The sequence below is a fragment of the Lolium rigidum genome, chromosome 1, assembly GCF_022539505.1.
Source record: "Lolium rigidum isolate FL_2022 chromosome 1, APGP_CSIRO_Lrig_0.1, whole genome shotgun sequence".
NCBI classification, from domain to species: Eukaryota; Viridiplantae; Streptophyta; class Magnoliopsida; order Poales; family Poaceae; genus Lolium; species Lolium rigidum.
In genome coordinates this window covers 180,942,622-180,956,618 of record NC_061508.1, presented here as the reverse complement: position 1 = coordinate 180,956,618, position 13,997 = coordinate 180,942,622, and the positions used below count along the sequence as shown (strand labels likewise).

The following is a 13,997-nucleotide window of genomic DNA, read 5'->3' as shown; positions in this document are numbered from 1 at the left end:
CAAGATACATACAGGATTACCCCTTGCAACGCAAGGTTATTATATACATGTACACAACTTTATTGTAGGATTTCTTGATCTTCTCGGGTCTTCAGATCCCTCTCAATCCCTGTTTCCATTCGGGAGATAATAACATATGCGTGATTTCTAGCAATACAATAATACTGGTCTAAATTCTTATTGACATTTGCTACGGCCTCCAGATCTAAGGTCGGATGACACGCTAAGACTGAAGCAAGAGCGAGCTCAGCCCCGGCCAGAAGTTCCTTTCACACCAACAGTCGAATTCTTTCTGGAGTCTTGAATCGGTTGAATAAAGTAGATAAAGTCTCGGGTGCTTGGTCTAAAGGAAACAAGGTTCTCCATATCATCGAGAGATGAGCATTGTACTTATCAAAGTAGTAATGCACCTTCTCCGCTCGATGCTCAAATTTAGCCATAGCAACGGCTTTTGGTCGATTGGACCATAATTCATGCTTCGGGTGAGCGACATCAGTCATCGCCTCAATCTTTTCATGGATCCTCCTGTTTTCTTCCGATTCGTCGAAGGCCACGACTGTTGAAGAACAAAAGTCAGTCATAAAGAACGGTGTTAGAGTAAATACTTCAATAAAAGTTGGAAGCTGGACAGATACTTGCAGCTCAAGCTTTCAGTAGCAACACGGAGACGATCAAGAGCATGCTGTTCGATTGCAGTAGCAATTTTGCTTTTTCTTTTCACCAATGCTGCCATTGCGTGAAGGGTGGTCATGTCTTTGTTTAGTTGGGATATTTGATCACGCAAGCGACGAACAAGATCGAATTCATCAATAGCCAAAGAATTTAGAGAAGGATCGGCACGAGAAGAAGTTGAAGGAATCTGCAGCACAACTCTCGGTTTAGAAAAGCATTGGTAGAAACTCCCATCGGGAGCGCTGCGCATATATTACATTCAAAAGATTGTTGACACTGGCAACAGAGCCAGTACAAAATAGGACTGGATTAAATTGTATCAAGACCTAATTACAACAACAGAGCATCAATCCAATTAAGGGAGAGCCGATGATGCAACTTTGGACTTCTCTTCGTCGACTAACTTAAGGAGCTGGTTAGCACATATCACTGCCGATTGTTTGAAGGGATCAAGGTTGACTAGGCGATTGTCGTCATCTACGGGCAATGCCTTGGACAACTTTTCTAATTCAGAGCCTAGCCCATGACCCATCAGCAGTTGGAATGTAAGAACCGTCCCAAACAAACGGGAGCACCGCTTAAGTACCTCTATAGGCTCAGAAGGGTCGACGAAGAAAGTGTCCGCCATCTCGCCAAGAGTCTTGTCTTGCTTCATTTTCGGGAATATCATCGAGAATAACTTCGACAATGCTCCCTTGGTTTTCTGCAAAAGACCAAGGACTTGGATATTGGCGTCAGTGGCAAGGGAAAGGGCGTCAGACATTGAATCTTCCTGAAGCTTGCGTGCTCGATTGATAGGCACGTCGGCAGCATCTGGAAAAGAATGAATAAGCAATCCAGAGGATAGTATTGGAAAAATACCATGTGTTAAGCACAAAGGAACTTACTCAGCAAGTTCGTGATAGATTCGCAGAGGGCGCCTTCTTTTTTATCGGCAGCAACAACAACCTCGCGTCTAGCATCCTGCTCGTCCTTCATCTTCTTTTTCAGCTTCTTTAGCTCATCTTTCAGCAAGATGTTTTCATTTTGAGCATCAGCTGTGAGCTTGTTAGCTTCCAGCACTTGGTCAGCCGAAACTTTGATGGTCTTTCGAAGCTGAACATTCTCGGACTCCAGGCGAGTAAATTGATCAGCAAAATCTGCCACAACGTCGATTGTGGCTTAAATTGGCTGCAAGAAAGAGGATAAAGAGTCTTAACCAAGTGTGGGAGTCAACTGTAAAAGGAAATCAAGCTAAGAGGTTTACTTACATGATCACGGGCAGCTGGAGGAACGGGAGTGCTAGCAGAAGGAATAACCTTCGACACCGGAATCTTCACCACAGTGGTCCTTGAGGGCGGCGTTGGAGCGGCAGGCGAAGGATTTGATTCCTTGGCTGACTCAGTTTTTTCAGAGAATAACTTAGCCCTCTTTGCGAGAGGAACTTCGTCGTCATCGTCAGAACTGCTTGAAAGCAAGGACATCCGTTACATGAAATGAAGAATAATGGTTATAAAGAGAAAGATAGATACTCACAGATCCAAATCATCTTCGGCAACAAAAAAGCCTGTCGAACTCTTTGTAACTGGGGGAGGCGATGCAGTCTCATTGGCATCATCATCTTGTCCGCTAGGACTCGATTCAGCCGTTGTCATCAAGTCTTTATTGATCCTCCTGCACCGCCTATCCCTGGTAGGAGCATCATCTTCGGGAGCCTCGTCCCCTTGGACGTCGCTATCCTCGAGGACGTGCTGCGCATCCTCGGTTTCTTCTGAATCGTCATCATCATCCTCTAGTTCTACTCCGCTTTCGGGTGTAGGGGGATAACATTGAGCAACAGTAGAAGCCTGTCGGCAGATAAAGAAGATAATAAAAGGACGGATGCCAGTGTGAGAACAATGATTGGAGTAAGCACAATGAAGATTACCTCAGCCGGAAGATGCTTGAAATCATATGGAAGGCGGGCCGAAGTTAAGACAATATTGTCCTTCTGGCTGAAGCGAGTAAGGCGTCGTACCTCGTCACGGAGTTCCTCATCCGACAGGTCGGCTGAGCTAACTCTTGACTTATCATCCTTACCAACATACATCCACAACTGGTGAGGTCGGGACATCAGCGGTTGCACCCGATGTTTTAGAAACACCGAGACCACCTCAGTACCGCACATTGTTAAGCCTCCTGCGTTCTTCAGATCTACAACCTGTTCGAACAGCTGATCTGCTATAGCGTTTTCTTCGGCAGTCAGGATGTTTCGCCATGACTCCTTCGGCGTGGCCACCGAGACATCTTCGAACGGAGGAAGGTTAGAGCGTCGTCCAGGTGCTGGAACATCTCGCAGATAGAACCATTTCTGTCGCCAGCCCTGGACTGACTCCTTCATTGGGTAATCGAGGTAATCAACCTCTTTTCTAACGACAAAGCCGACACCGCCAACAACGGGGGGCCCGTCATTGCCATTGTGACGTTTGACATAGAAGATTTTCCTCCACAAACCCCAGTGGGGGTCAATGCCGAGGAAGGCCTCGCATAAAGTGATGAAGATGGAGAGATGAAGAATGGAATTTGGGGTCAGCTGCCAGAGCTGAATCCCGTAGAAATAGAGAAGGGAACGAAAGAATTCGTGGGCAGGAAGAGAAAGCCCGCGAAATAAAAAGGCGACAAACATAACAGTGAAGCCCTTAGGAGGCTTTGGGCGAGAAGATGCACCTGGAAGGCGAATGTCATTTTCGGATGACGAGATGAAGCCAAGGGTACGCAGTTTGTTCACATCGCCATTGGAAATGGTGGAGGCGCACCAATCACGACTGACTTTGCTCATGCCTGATGAAGAACCTGGTTCGGCGGTTCCCTTCTTCTTGCTCATGGCGTCTGGAGTTCTTGAGAGCAGGAACAGAGGTGAGCGAAAAAGCTGAGGAAGAAGATGAGCAGTATGGAGGCGTGAAAAGTAAAAATAATGGAAAGGCCCCTTATTTATAGCACGGGCTGTTGGGAAACCGTGGCCATAACTCCAAGCTATCGTGGGAGGTGGACAAAGATCTAGTCGTACACGTGTCGTTGCAAGGAAAACGGAACCGGCGGCCCATTACTCCCACTACGTGTGGAAATCGAGGAGGTGCCTCGGTCAATGCACAAGCACTAGTCATTTCCTAAAACTGACCGCGTAGAAGTAGGGTGGGCCCGTCAGGTCACGTCTCGTCAATCAAACCACAGCAGTGGCAACGTCATCAATGATGTCATGAAAGGTGTCGAGTCCGCTTGAAGCATCCGAAGAAAAATTAAAACCATCGGGTGGATCCACTTGACTCTACACACGTATGCAAGCATTCATGTCTAGACTCGGGGGCTACTCCCACCGGAAGCGCTGCACGCGCACCCTATAAATTCAGACTCGAAGACTTTCTTGCAAGGAAGAGCATATCAGGAGTATTGGCCGGGGAACTCCTCCAGGTCATCGCCGCCACGGAGGGCCGCCTACGCCTCTTCCTCCATCTGCCACCATTGCTTCTTCTTCATCGGCGGAAGTGGTGGCGAGGCCGTGGCGTCCTCCTCCTTGAGGTGGCGGCGGTGGCCCGACCTCGTCGTCCGACGGGCCGGAGCAGAGGACGCGCGCCTCGCCCCGTCGCGGATGACGACGCCTCCAGAAGGAGGCGCGGGCGCAGCCGAGTATGGCTGCTGACGATCTGGTGCGCGAGCTTCCGAACGCCGCTGTCCTTTCCGGCGCCCTCTGCAGAGTCGGCGCCGCAGGCACCATGCACGCCGCCTGCGAGAAGTACAGTGGGTGGGTCACCGCGGACGCGCTGGCGGAAGCCGTACTGGCGCAGCGTGGTGTCGATGTCGCGGCCGTGTCGCCAAGCACGGCGGCCGACGGTGTTGAAGCGGCCGCGCAAGCGGTCACTTGCCCGCACGAGCTCGACGACGCGCTCATCTTCGAATCGCCGCTGCAAGGTCGGGCTGTCGAGCGCGTTGTCCGGCAAGTTCCTCCCCGCAGGCGTCATCAGGTTCCGCTGTTCCCTGGCGAGGGCTCGTGTCTGTGGTCCTGCCGGTGGCGACGATGGCACAACGAAGCCGACGTTGGAGACGTGCCAGCCGTGCGGCAGTTTGTACTGTACTGGCACGGGGATGCGCTGCTAGTACAATACATCGGCCTCGTCGAGGCTGAGCTGCAACGAGCAGAGCACGCCGCCGCCGCTGCCGCCAACCTCGTCGTTGTGCGCCATAGTCGGTGGGTGCGTGGGAGGTTTGCGCGGCGGTTGCGACGGCGACGGCTAGGGTTGGAAGGCGGGGAAGAAGGGAAGTGCGCGCCGGTGGGGTTTTAAGGGAGGCGACGGACGCACATTGAAAGCGCGTGGGTAAGGTAGGTGGACGCCACGTAGCCAGTCGCCGCCCTCATCGCCGCTTGGATTTCCGCGCGGGAGGCCATTAACGCCAACAACAACCTTCCCGCATCGTTTCCAATACGAACCGTCGCATCCTCTCGCTGACAAGGAGCTCCCACCAGCGAAAACTGTTGTGCCGCGAGGCGCCGAGGCGTCCGATTCGCGACCTTCGCGAAAAGGGCCAGCATGAGGTTACCGGCGCATCTATTGGACTCGAAAAAGGATACGCGCTCGTATGAGCCTGTTTTTGCTGCCGCTCCCAAAATGCTATCGGGGCGGGCGCCAGAGATGCCCTAAGGAGGGTTTTGGAATACACGGGTGGAAGTGGTCAGGTGAACTATTTGGGGATGCGACTGGAGCTAAACCTTCCCATTCGACCCTAAATCCTCAAAACCCTAAACCATAGCCTCTTCTCCCCATCCCTATGGCGCCGCCATCGCAGCAGCTGGTGCTCGCGGCTTCCTCTGCCGACGCCGGCGTGGCCGCGTGGGATCTCCGCACGGGCGCCGAGGCTATCCGCCACCGGCCCTGCTCTTCCCGGCCACGTGCCATCACCGCCGTCGCCGACCGTTTCCTCGCTGCCGCTCAAGCTCCCGCCGGCAACTCCGCCCCCATCCACTACTACCACTGGGACAAGGTAAGCGCCCTTTTGCAAAACTGACCTTGCTTACTGAAACTCCAAACCTAGCCTGAGCTTGTGTTCTTGGTTCCAACTGCAGCCCCAGGTGGCCGTGAAGAGCTTCCCCGCAGAGCCAATCCGCGTGCTCATTGCTGATCCGGAGGGGAACTATCTCATCGGCGGCGGTATTTCCGGTGACATTTTCTTTTGGGAGGTGAGGGAATTATGGTTTCTAGTTTCTGTGGTGAAACAGTTAACGGTGAAAAGTTGATCCAGCTTACACCTGTTATTTTCTCTTGTTTTGTGTAGGTGGCAAGTGGAGAGCTGCTTGTCCGATGGCATGCTCACTATCGTGACGTTAGGTGCCTAGCCCTCTATGACTTATTACTTGTCTCAGGGTCTGAAGATGGGAGCATCAAAGTTTGGGATCTTCTCACGTATGTGTTTTGTTGAGACTAAAATTGAGTGAACTATTTGTAGCACGTTGTTTAATCGGGTGTTGATTGCAGGATGCTTGATGAACAATCAAGGTTGGAGGCGAAGACTCCATACCTGTACAACTTTAATCAACACGCACTTCCTGTAACTGATGTTGCTTGTTTTCATGGAGCAATTGCTGTGTCATCTTCAGAGGACCGCACATGTAAAGTGCGTATTCAATTTGCTTTTTTTAGTTGTAGCCTAATTATGGACTCAATGATTGTATTTGTTTTTGTTTCCCCAGATATGGAGTCTATCTGAGGGCAGGATGCTAAGAAGTATTTCATTTCCTGCCATCATTGATTCTGTTGAAGTAGACCCAAGAAGTCATATTTTCTATGCTGGTGGCAGAGATGGAAAGATATATGTTACTGCTATGGGAGTTGACCCCTCTCAGGGCCGTGACGATTCATCTATTCTCGGGGCTTTGGATGACCACAGGTTGCTTACTGTCCTAGTCTTATTTTACCAGTCTCTCTTTTATAATGTGATGTAAATAGCTCTATTATGCAGACTAGAATTTCTCTTATGTCTTCTGAGAGTACACAGGTTAGAATTTTGTCTTGTATGCTTGAGCTGTAACTTGGCTGTAGAAATCTGAACTTGCTGTTTCAAACTCTGTCTATTAGCTTCTTTTCTTTTCTTGCTGTATCTTGTTTGATTTTTTAAATTATCTTATAAATTTATAGCCTAGTATTGTTGAAGTCAATTGGTATGCCTAGTAACGTTGACACCTCTACTAGACATGAACTAGCCCTGACAAAATGCATCATCTAAAATATACTCATCCAACTCACTTACGAAAACGTCAACACCAATATAACTGGTAAAAGTGAGGTCCATGAACGCAAAGTGTAAACGGAAGTACTTGAATGGTCTCTTGTTCACAGAGATTATGTCCTGTGAGCTTTGTACAAGACTGCTGGTCCTGTGCTGCTCTTGGGCACTGGTATAGGCACCCAGGAGCAGTAAAGAAATATGATAACTGTCATTCACTTCCAATCGATTACTATTGGTACTTTTTCGTGATTTTTTATTTATTATTTCATTGAGCTAATACTTCATGACTCATATAGAAGTTTACTTTGCCCTTTAAATGGAGATATGTACTTTGATTAGCTGTATAAGTTAAAGAAAGATGTTAACAACTAACTCTACTGTTAGTTTGAGTCGCTTCAATTCAAATCTCCTGTTATTTGTGTTGCAAGACTTCTTACTTGATCCTGGTGATTTGTGTTACTTGTTCAGCAAGGCCGTAACGAGCTTAGCGTCAAGCACTGATGGGCTTCTGCTAGTCTCTGGATCGGAGGATGGCCATGTTCGGGTTTGGGATACCAGAAGTCAGCAAGTAACCCGGAAATTCAAACACTCCCAAGGTTCATAGTTTATTTTCCGCACTCGATCCTTTTCTCTTCAAACTTGTTTGACATGTATTCTTCATTATCTACTTTTTTATTTTATCTACTTTTTTTTCTTGAGAGAGAGAACTTGATATTTACTTGTGGTTGTGACTGTAAAGTAGAAACACTCCTAGAAAAGCAAACGAGATCCCCCGCAAAAAAAGGAAACGAAATGATATTTAATGTTGGCACCTTGCATAGATTGACACGAGTATAGTTTGTTGCCTTTCTTATTTTTCAGTGTGCTTCATTTGTATGAACAATTAGGTCTTGCCCTAGAATACTTTACCTAAAGTAAAATGTATCAGTCCATCCTACAATATGACTTGCTATGTCCATCCTACAATATGACTTGCTATGTCGATTCAGAAGCTCAAACAACTTTTTCGTAAGTTTTCTTTACTGAAGAGAAACGATTGTAGCTGCATGAAGTTATAATTAAAAAACTGCTCCATGGACAGCAGATGTAAGCATTTTTGGGTTTTAATCAAACCTTAGTTTTGCTTGAGACTCACTACCATGGAGAACTTGAGCATCTTAAATTTAAGGTACTCCCTCTGTTCCAAAATGTAACATGCCCTTAAATTTTGCAGGTCAACAAGTTATTACTTTGACTATGGTTTGCACTTATAATATATGCACAAAAATACTATAAGTATATATGAAATGAAAGAATTTGCAAGACAAATGCAACGATACCATTTATACATTCTGAATCTATATAATTTGGTGGTATATATTAGTGGGACGGAGTGAGTGGTTATTAAAAGATATAAGGGCAAATTTGTATTTTGGTACTTTGTATTGTAGTGTGATGTGCAATATCTCATCAGACCCAAGCGAAGTCGCTTTTTTTAAGTGAAACAATGCGACTTTGCCAATGGCAAATAAGAAAATTGTACATGCCACTTTGGTGTTCAATTCTGATTTGTTTAATACTTTGTAATTCATGCTGGATAACACATCATTCTATGCCCTCAGGCCTCAGCAGCCTACCAAACCATTGAATGTTTGTTGTGCACATTGCAGCTGGCCACCACAACAGATTGTGGTGTACCAGTGACCCACAGCTACTAAAAGTACCAACTTTATCCAGATTCTGTAGCATGGACCATGTAAACTGACTGACAAGATTTGTACGTGGAGAACATTTGTGTCTATAATTAATATCCTCACCATCTGATAAGTAAAACCCACAAAATGAGGAAAGGAGTGACTGATCAATAACATCAGGGGGGTAACAGCCGGCTAATTGTGTACATGATTTTACGATCCCTAGAGTGGCAGACACCGTTGAGGTAACATTTGTGTGTACAATTAATATCCTGACCATGTATAATGAGTAACAAACTCCAAAAGGAGGAAAGCAGTAAGCAATCACCAGATTGGCAGACACCATTGAGTTATTTGAACTGATTGTTTGCCTTGACAACTCAACTGATACAGATGCACGTGATTAGCCCCAAAAGAGTGATATAAATCTTATTTGAACTGATTGTTTGCCTTGACAACTCAACTGATACAGATGCATGTAATTAGCCCCAAAAGAGTGATAAAAATCTTATTTGAACTGATTGTTTGCCTTAACAACTCACCATATTATCGGACCATTCATCTATGTATTTTGTTTCTGAACCATGTCAAAGGAAATAGTTTTTTTGAGGTTTTGATAAAAATCTTGTATAACAGGTCCAGTAACAAATGTTCTCATAGTAACACCCAAAAGAGTGAATTTACCACCTCTACAATCATTGCGTAAAGTGTGCGCAGCAAATGGCGAAGTTGAACCACGAGCTGTAATTCTGCCCCACCCTGAAAACGATGTTCACATTGCTGGAAATCTCAGCTCTAACCTTCTAGAGCACCTCTTGGATGCAACTCAGGTCAGCTGATCTTGTATTTCCTTACATTTGGTGCAAAACTTGATTGTTAACCTTTCGTTTCCATGTTTCTTTCTGTTGTGTCTTTTTCATACTTCGATCCAGCAGCATGGCAGTTCTAGGTTATTTGATTCTGGGGCGAGCACTCCCAATGGGGCACCTAACGAACAGGGGGCAGAATGGAGAAGTAAATACCTGGAATTGCAGGATCTTTTTGTGCATGAGGTTCGTGGTCAGATGCCATCTTCAATGGACATATGATACCACAAGACTGGATATTACAGGTTATTACCGTAAGTTAGGTGAGAACTGCCTAATATTTCTCTTCTGTTGTTCAATTAATAGTGGGGAATGAGGAAAGAAAGTAATTATTTATCAGCGGTCATCTTGTGAGCTCAAAACAGATCAGATGGTAATATGCCTTCAACATTTGTAGATTTATGTAGCTGAAGAAAATTCTTGCTGGTGAAACTCATTGGTTATTTTTTTTGCCAGAATCAAAACATCTGAATATGTTCTGCTCTTATTTGGTGTCCCTGGCTGTTTATGTTTTTGGATCATTGCGCAGGATGCTTGTCTGCATATGTTTTCTGCTGTTATTTGTTGTCCCTGCCAATTTATGTTTTTGGATCATTGTGCAGGATGCCTGTGGTGAAATTGTGTCGCCAACAAATGAGCTGGTATTCAACTATAAAACCTGGGAACTCTGAGGATGCAGAAGATGAATTCTTAGAAACAATGAAGATCATACCTCTTGATGTGCTGACAGGTGAACTGAAAGGATGAGTTCTTTGAAACAATGAAGTAGTTATATCAATTGACATGTGGAAGAGTAATACTAGAAATGGAAAGATATTTAAATGGAACAAAAGGATTGGTGGTAGATGGGACATCTGAAACTATGATTATACTGAGTAATCAGAAGTGAAGATTTTTGCTTAAAATATGGTACTGCGTTAGTGAATGGATTTCCTTTACCCGTTTATGAAGCAATATATGACAAGTAAAATGTCTGGCTCGGTATCATGTTTGTTCGGCTTGGTTTTCTAGGTATGGTTGCAACTTGCAAGTCTTGAGCTGCTTTGAGACTGCTCCCTACAGAATGGTTTGGCACCTGACCAAATAAATGTGCTATTCATTGGATGTATTAGACTAAATGTGTCTGATACATCCATATTAGTCATTATATGAATCGAGGAATACTGTTTGAAATCCGATGACGAGTAGTGTTAGGCCAGACTGAAATTACGTGCAATCCACACTCAACGTCTGCTCTTTGTTTGAGACCCGCTTGCGGTATCTCTGTCTGCCTCGTTGGTCCCGAATCACCCATTCAGGCTAGCCATAGTGCTACTATCTTAGCTAGTATCATGCATCATAATCCCACAAAAAATGCTGATGTGGCAAGTAATTATGGATGAGAGAGGAGATTAGAGTATCATAGGTAGATACTGTATCATAGCGCACATCACGAGAAAAGTTAGTATCAAATAAATCTTGTACACAAATTTGTATTGGGATCTACAAATCAATTAATATAGCAAAACTATGATACTAGTCTATGATACTATGCATTATAGATCTAGTATCATACAAAAGTATTATATACATGATACTATTATATGATACACCCATAGCACACGATCCGGCGCGCCCGCGCCTCTGATAGGATTAGAACCTATCGACAGTTGAACATTGGGTTTAGACAATTTGCAGCTACAGTTGTATGTTTTTTGGGAATTTTTTAAGACTTCAATTTCTGTCAAAAAAAAAAGTAGGGAGCCTTGAACCATATAAACAAGTGGCGTCTAGGTTTATACCACGAGGGAAAATATGAAGCTAGAACCCTTGAACAACTATAAATCACCTTAAAATCTGGAAACGAGCTTTCTCTTCTTTCTATCACGTATTCTAGAGCTACCTGAGGTGTTGCCTTGTTAATTATTGAGGGGTATTTGTTTAAACTAGATTTAGATGTGCGCCTTGGCGCACGACCCTGTAAAAATAGCACAAATTTACATTTTAAACAACAACGATATAAATAAGGTGTAAAAAGATAATATGTTTCTCAAGTTTTACACAACAAAATCAGTGGAATGAAATTAGGATAAAGCACACAAAATCACAAACAGTGTAGCAAACACTTATATAAAAATGCTGGACCAGAATGTTTAACTAACTTCACAAGGATCAGGGTTTCTTATATTTCTCCTTCAGAAACATGCACACATAAGACTAACTTTCGAAGGAGCGGGACTTAGTTCTTTATAGCATTTTGACTAACTTTTAACTTAGCCATGCTTACGAAAGATAACATATTTAACTATTTTTTGCAATAAAGGTACTAAACCCTGCTTCTTCTGAACTTAGGAACCAACTTATACCGTCCTTATCATCATTAGATTGTTGTTCACCTTTTTTCTCCTGTGCAAACCTGATAATGCATCAACACAAATACTTTGCGTCAGTGTTTAATTAGGAGGAACTAAGACAATACCTAACTGATACAACTATGGAACTCCTTTTACGCAAGTGTTAACAAAGACCCCTGAATCAGAGCACTTTTGTAGGTTCCATCAAAGTAAATGGGATACAGGTTTTAGTTGAATTCAAGTATTAATCTAATCTCAACCATTCTCAACAAAATTTTGCTTTATTTGCAACAACTGAAGATGATATTTAGAGGATCTTTACTGATTAAGAAGATTTAATTCTGAAATGTACTACTGAAAATCTGTGGCAGAACATATAAGCGTTTCGTGTCCATGGGGAATTGGCAATAAATTTCAATAGACAGATAATTACCATATAAATAGCTACTCATGTACATACAATCACCAGCTCCAGAGACATTTATTATTCAAACAACAGAAACGAACATATATTGCATCAGAGAGTTAAGATTTACCATTTTCCTGATGTAAATACCAATCCAGTAGTTTTTTTGCTTCTCTTATACGCATGATGACTGCAGCAAAACGCTGTTTAAAATAAACAGCTAGCAAAAGCAAGCATAAAGTATATGCTGTTGAAGAAAAGCATGAGACACTGTTTAATCTATTTAGTGAGCAGCAGTTCTACAATTTATCAGTCTATAAGCATGAATTCAGAAGAGTCTTCAGTTTGTTGGTTCCACGAAATAACACATGCACAAATTTACCAACTCTTATACCAGGTCATTCACAAAGCAGGAGACAGAAAGACAAACACACAATATTCACGGAAATTGAAAATATAGCATCAAAAGGCCAATAGGAGAAAAACAAAGGTCGTGAAGGTATTAGGATAATGATTTCACCTTGAGGTTATATCCTGCAGTGCGCGCCTCTAGAGCTATTTGTTTCAGGTCCAATTGATAGTCCATGTTGACCGTGGACACAATATTCCTGTCATCAGAGAAAACACCACCAGAAAGCAGAATCCACTGGGAACGTCAGTAGTAAAAAACACATTAAGGAACTCTATTTGCTGCTGAAACTCAATATATCATAAACAAAATAAAACTAATAGCGAAGTTGAACATGCTGCATTGACATGGTTTGTGCATAATTATAGCCTTGTTTTAAAACTGACGCTGAACATAACAAATTACTTTTTTTTATCACAAATTCAAGTATGTGTATCTTAGCAATGTTTCCTTTTCCCAAACTGTGGGTAGCATAGCATTATAGGTTTCTTTCATGAATTTTAGAGCATTCAGGTCATGTTGTGGCATGAATATTAACCCAACCTATTTCACCGACGGACCTCGTTATGTGAGGGCCAGGAATCTTACCTCGGTTATTTAGATTAATCCTCACATGGCAATATGTCTGCATTTTCATGGAACACATTGTATGCCTAGATAAAAAGATGTGCACAAAAAAATGAGGAGGGAGAAGCGGAGCAGAGAAGTAGCGGGAGCAAGGTGCAACATATAGTGGAATGGAAACGGGTTGGCGAAAACTCAATTCGGCTCCGTGCTCGCCCTCTAGGATGTTTTTATTTTGTAGTGGCTTGCGGTCGTTAGGTTGGGCGTCAAGGAAGACATAGTGATGGAGAGCTGGGTTACACTGTATGCATTCTGTAAATATATAAACTGGAATTAGAAAAATCTTTACATAAAAGACAATGCATTGTTATTGAACAACCATTAGCATTGTCTATCACCCCATTTGGTATCCTAATAGGAATAATTAAGAAAACTTTGTAAGTATTATTCTGATAACAATCATAGAGGCCTAAATATTGAAGACGCATATCACTGATATATACTCGTATGAGATTTTAAAATCTGGCGCCACCAGCTATCATGTTCAATACCACTCAGCTAGAAAATATTAATTAGGTTATTTCCGGGAAGATGATAATAAATAAACAAACATGGGGAAGTGGTTAATTGTCAAATTCTCGGTTCTGTACATGCACCAACATATTTCTTATGTTGCGTCTAAAGAAACATGAAGGTACAACCAAGAATAAACCAACCATCACACAAACAGAGAAAACAAAGGGAAGGGATATCTTTAGGGAAAAGGAATATGTTCATCTACCGACAATAAAAAAGAGGGCAATTGCTCCACAGGAGCATATGTTGACATGACATTAATGT

The 13,997-nt window shown here is 43.5% G+C and overlaps 1 protein-coding gene across 2 annotated transcripts; it reads left to right on the top strand.

Moving 5' to 3' along the window:
* Positions 1–5,451: 5,451 nt before the first annotated feature.
* LOC124682785 (protein ROOT INITIATION DEFECTIVE 3) lies at positions 5,452–10,352 on the top strand. Of its 2 annotated transcripts, none has more exons than XM_047217404.1 (9): positions 5,452–5,664; positions 5,747–5,860; positions 5,956–6,083; positions 6,156–6,294; positions 6,371–6,567; positions 7,375–7,502; positions 9,216–9,409; positions 9,515–9,708; positions 10,048–10,352. In XM_047217404.1, the coding sequence occupies exons 1-8, from the start codon at positions 5,452–5,454 to the stop codon at positions 9,665–9,667; spliced, it is 1,266 nt and encodes a 421-aa protein (XP_047073360.1). In that variant the 3' UTR covers positions 9,668–9,708; positions 10,048–10,352. The 2 variants fall into 2 exon arrangements, with proteins under 2 accessions (XP_047073360.1, XP_047073359.1); XM_047217403.1 differs by having other exon boundaries at positions 9,512–9,708.
* Positions 10,353–13,997: the final 3,645 nt, after the last annotated feature.

Excerpts from the sequence above, each read along its gene's own strand:
- LOC124682785 (XM_047217403.1), top strand. The coding sequence starts at position 5,452 with ATGGCGCCGCCATCGCAGCAGCTGGTGCTCGCGGCTTCCTCTGCCGAC. Across the intron at positions 5,861-5,955 it reads GTGACATTTTCTTTTGGGAG|GTGGCAAGTGGAGAGCTGCT; the intron begins GTGAGGGAATTA and ends TGTTTTGTGTAG. Across the intron at positions 6,568-7,374 it reads GGGGCTTTGGATGACCACAG|CAAGGCCGTAACGAGCTTAG; the intron begins GTTGCTTACTGT and ends TTACTTGTTCAG.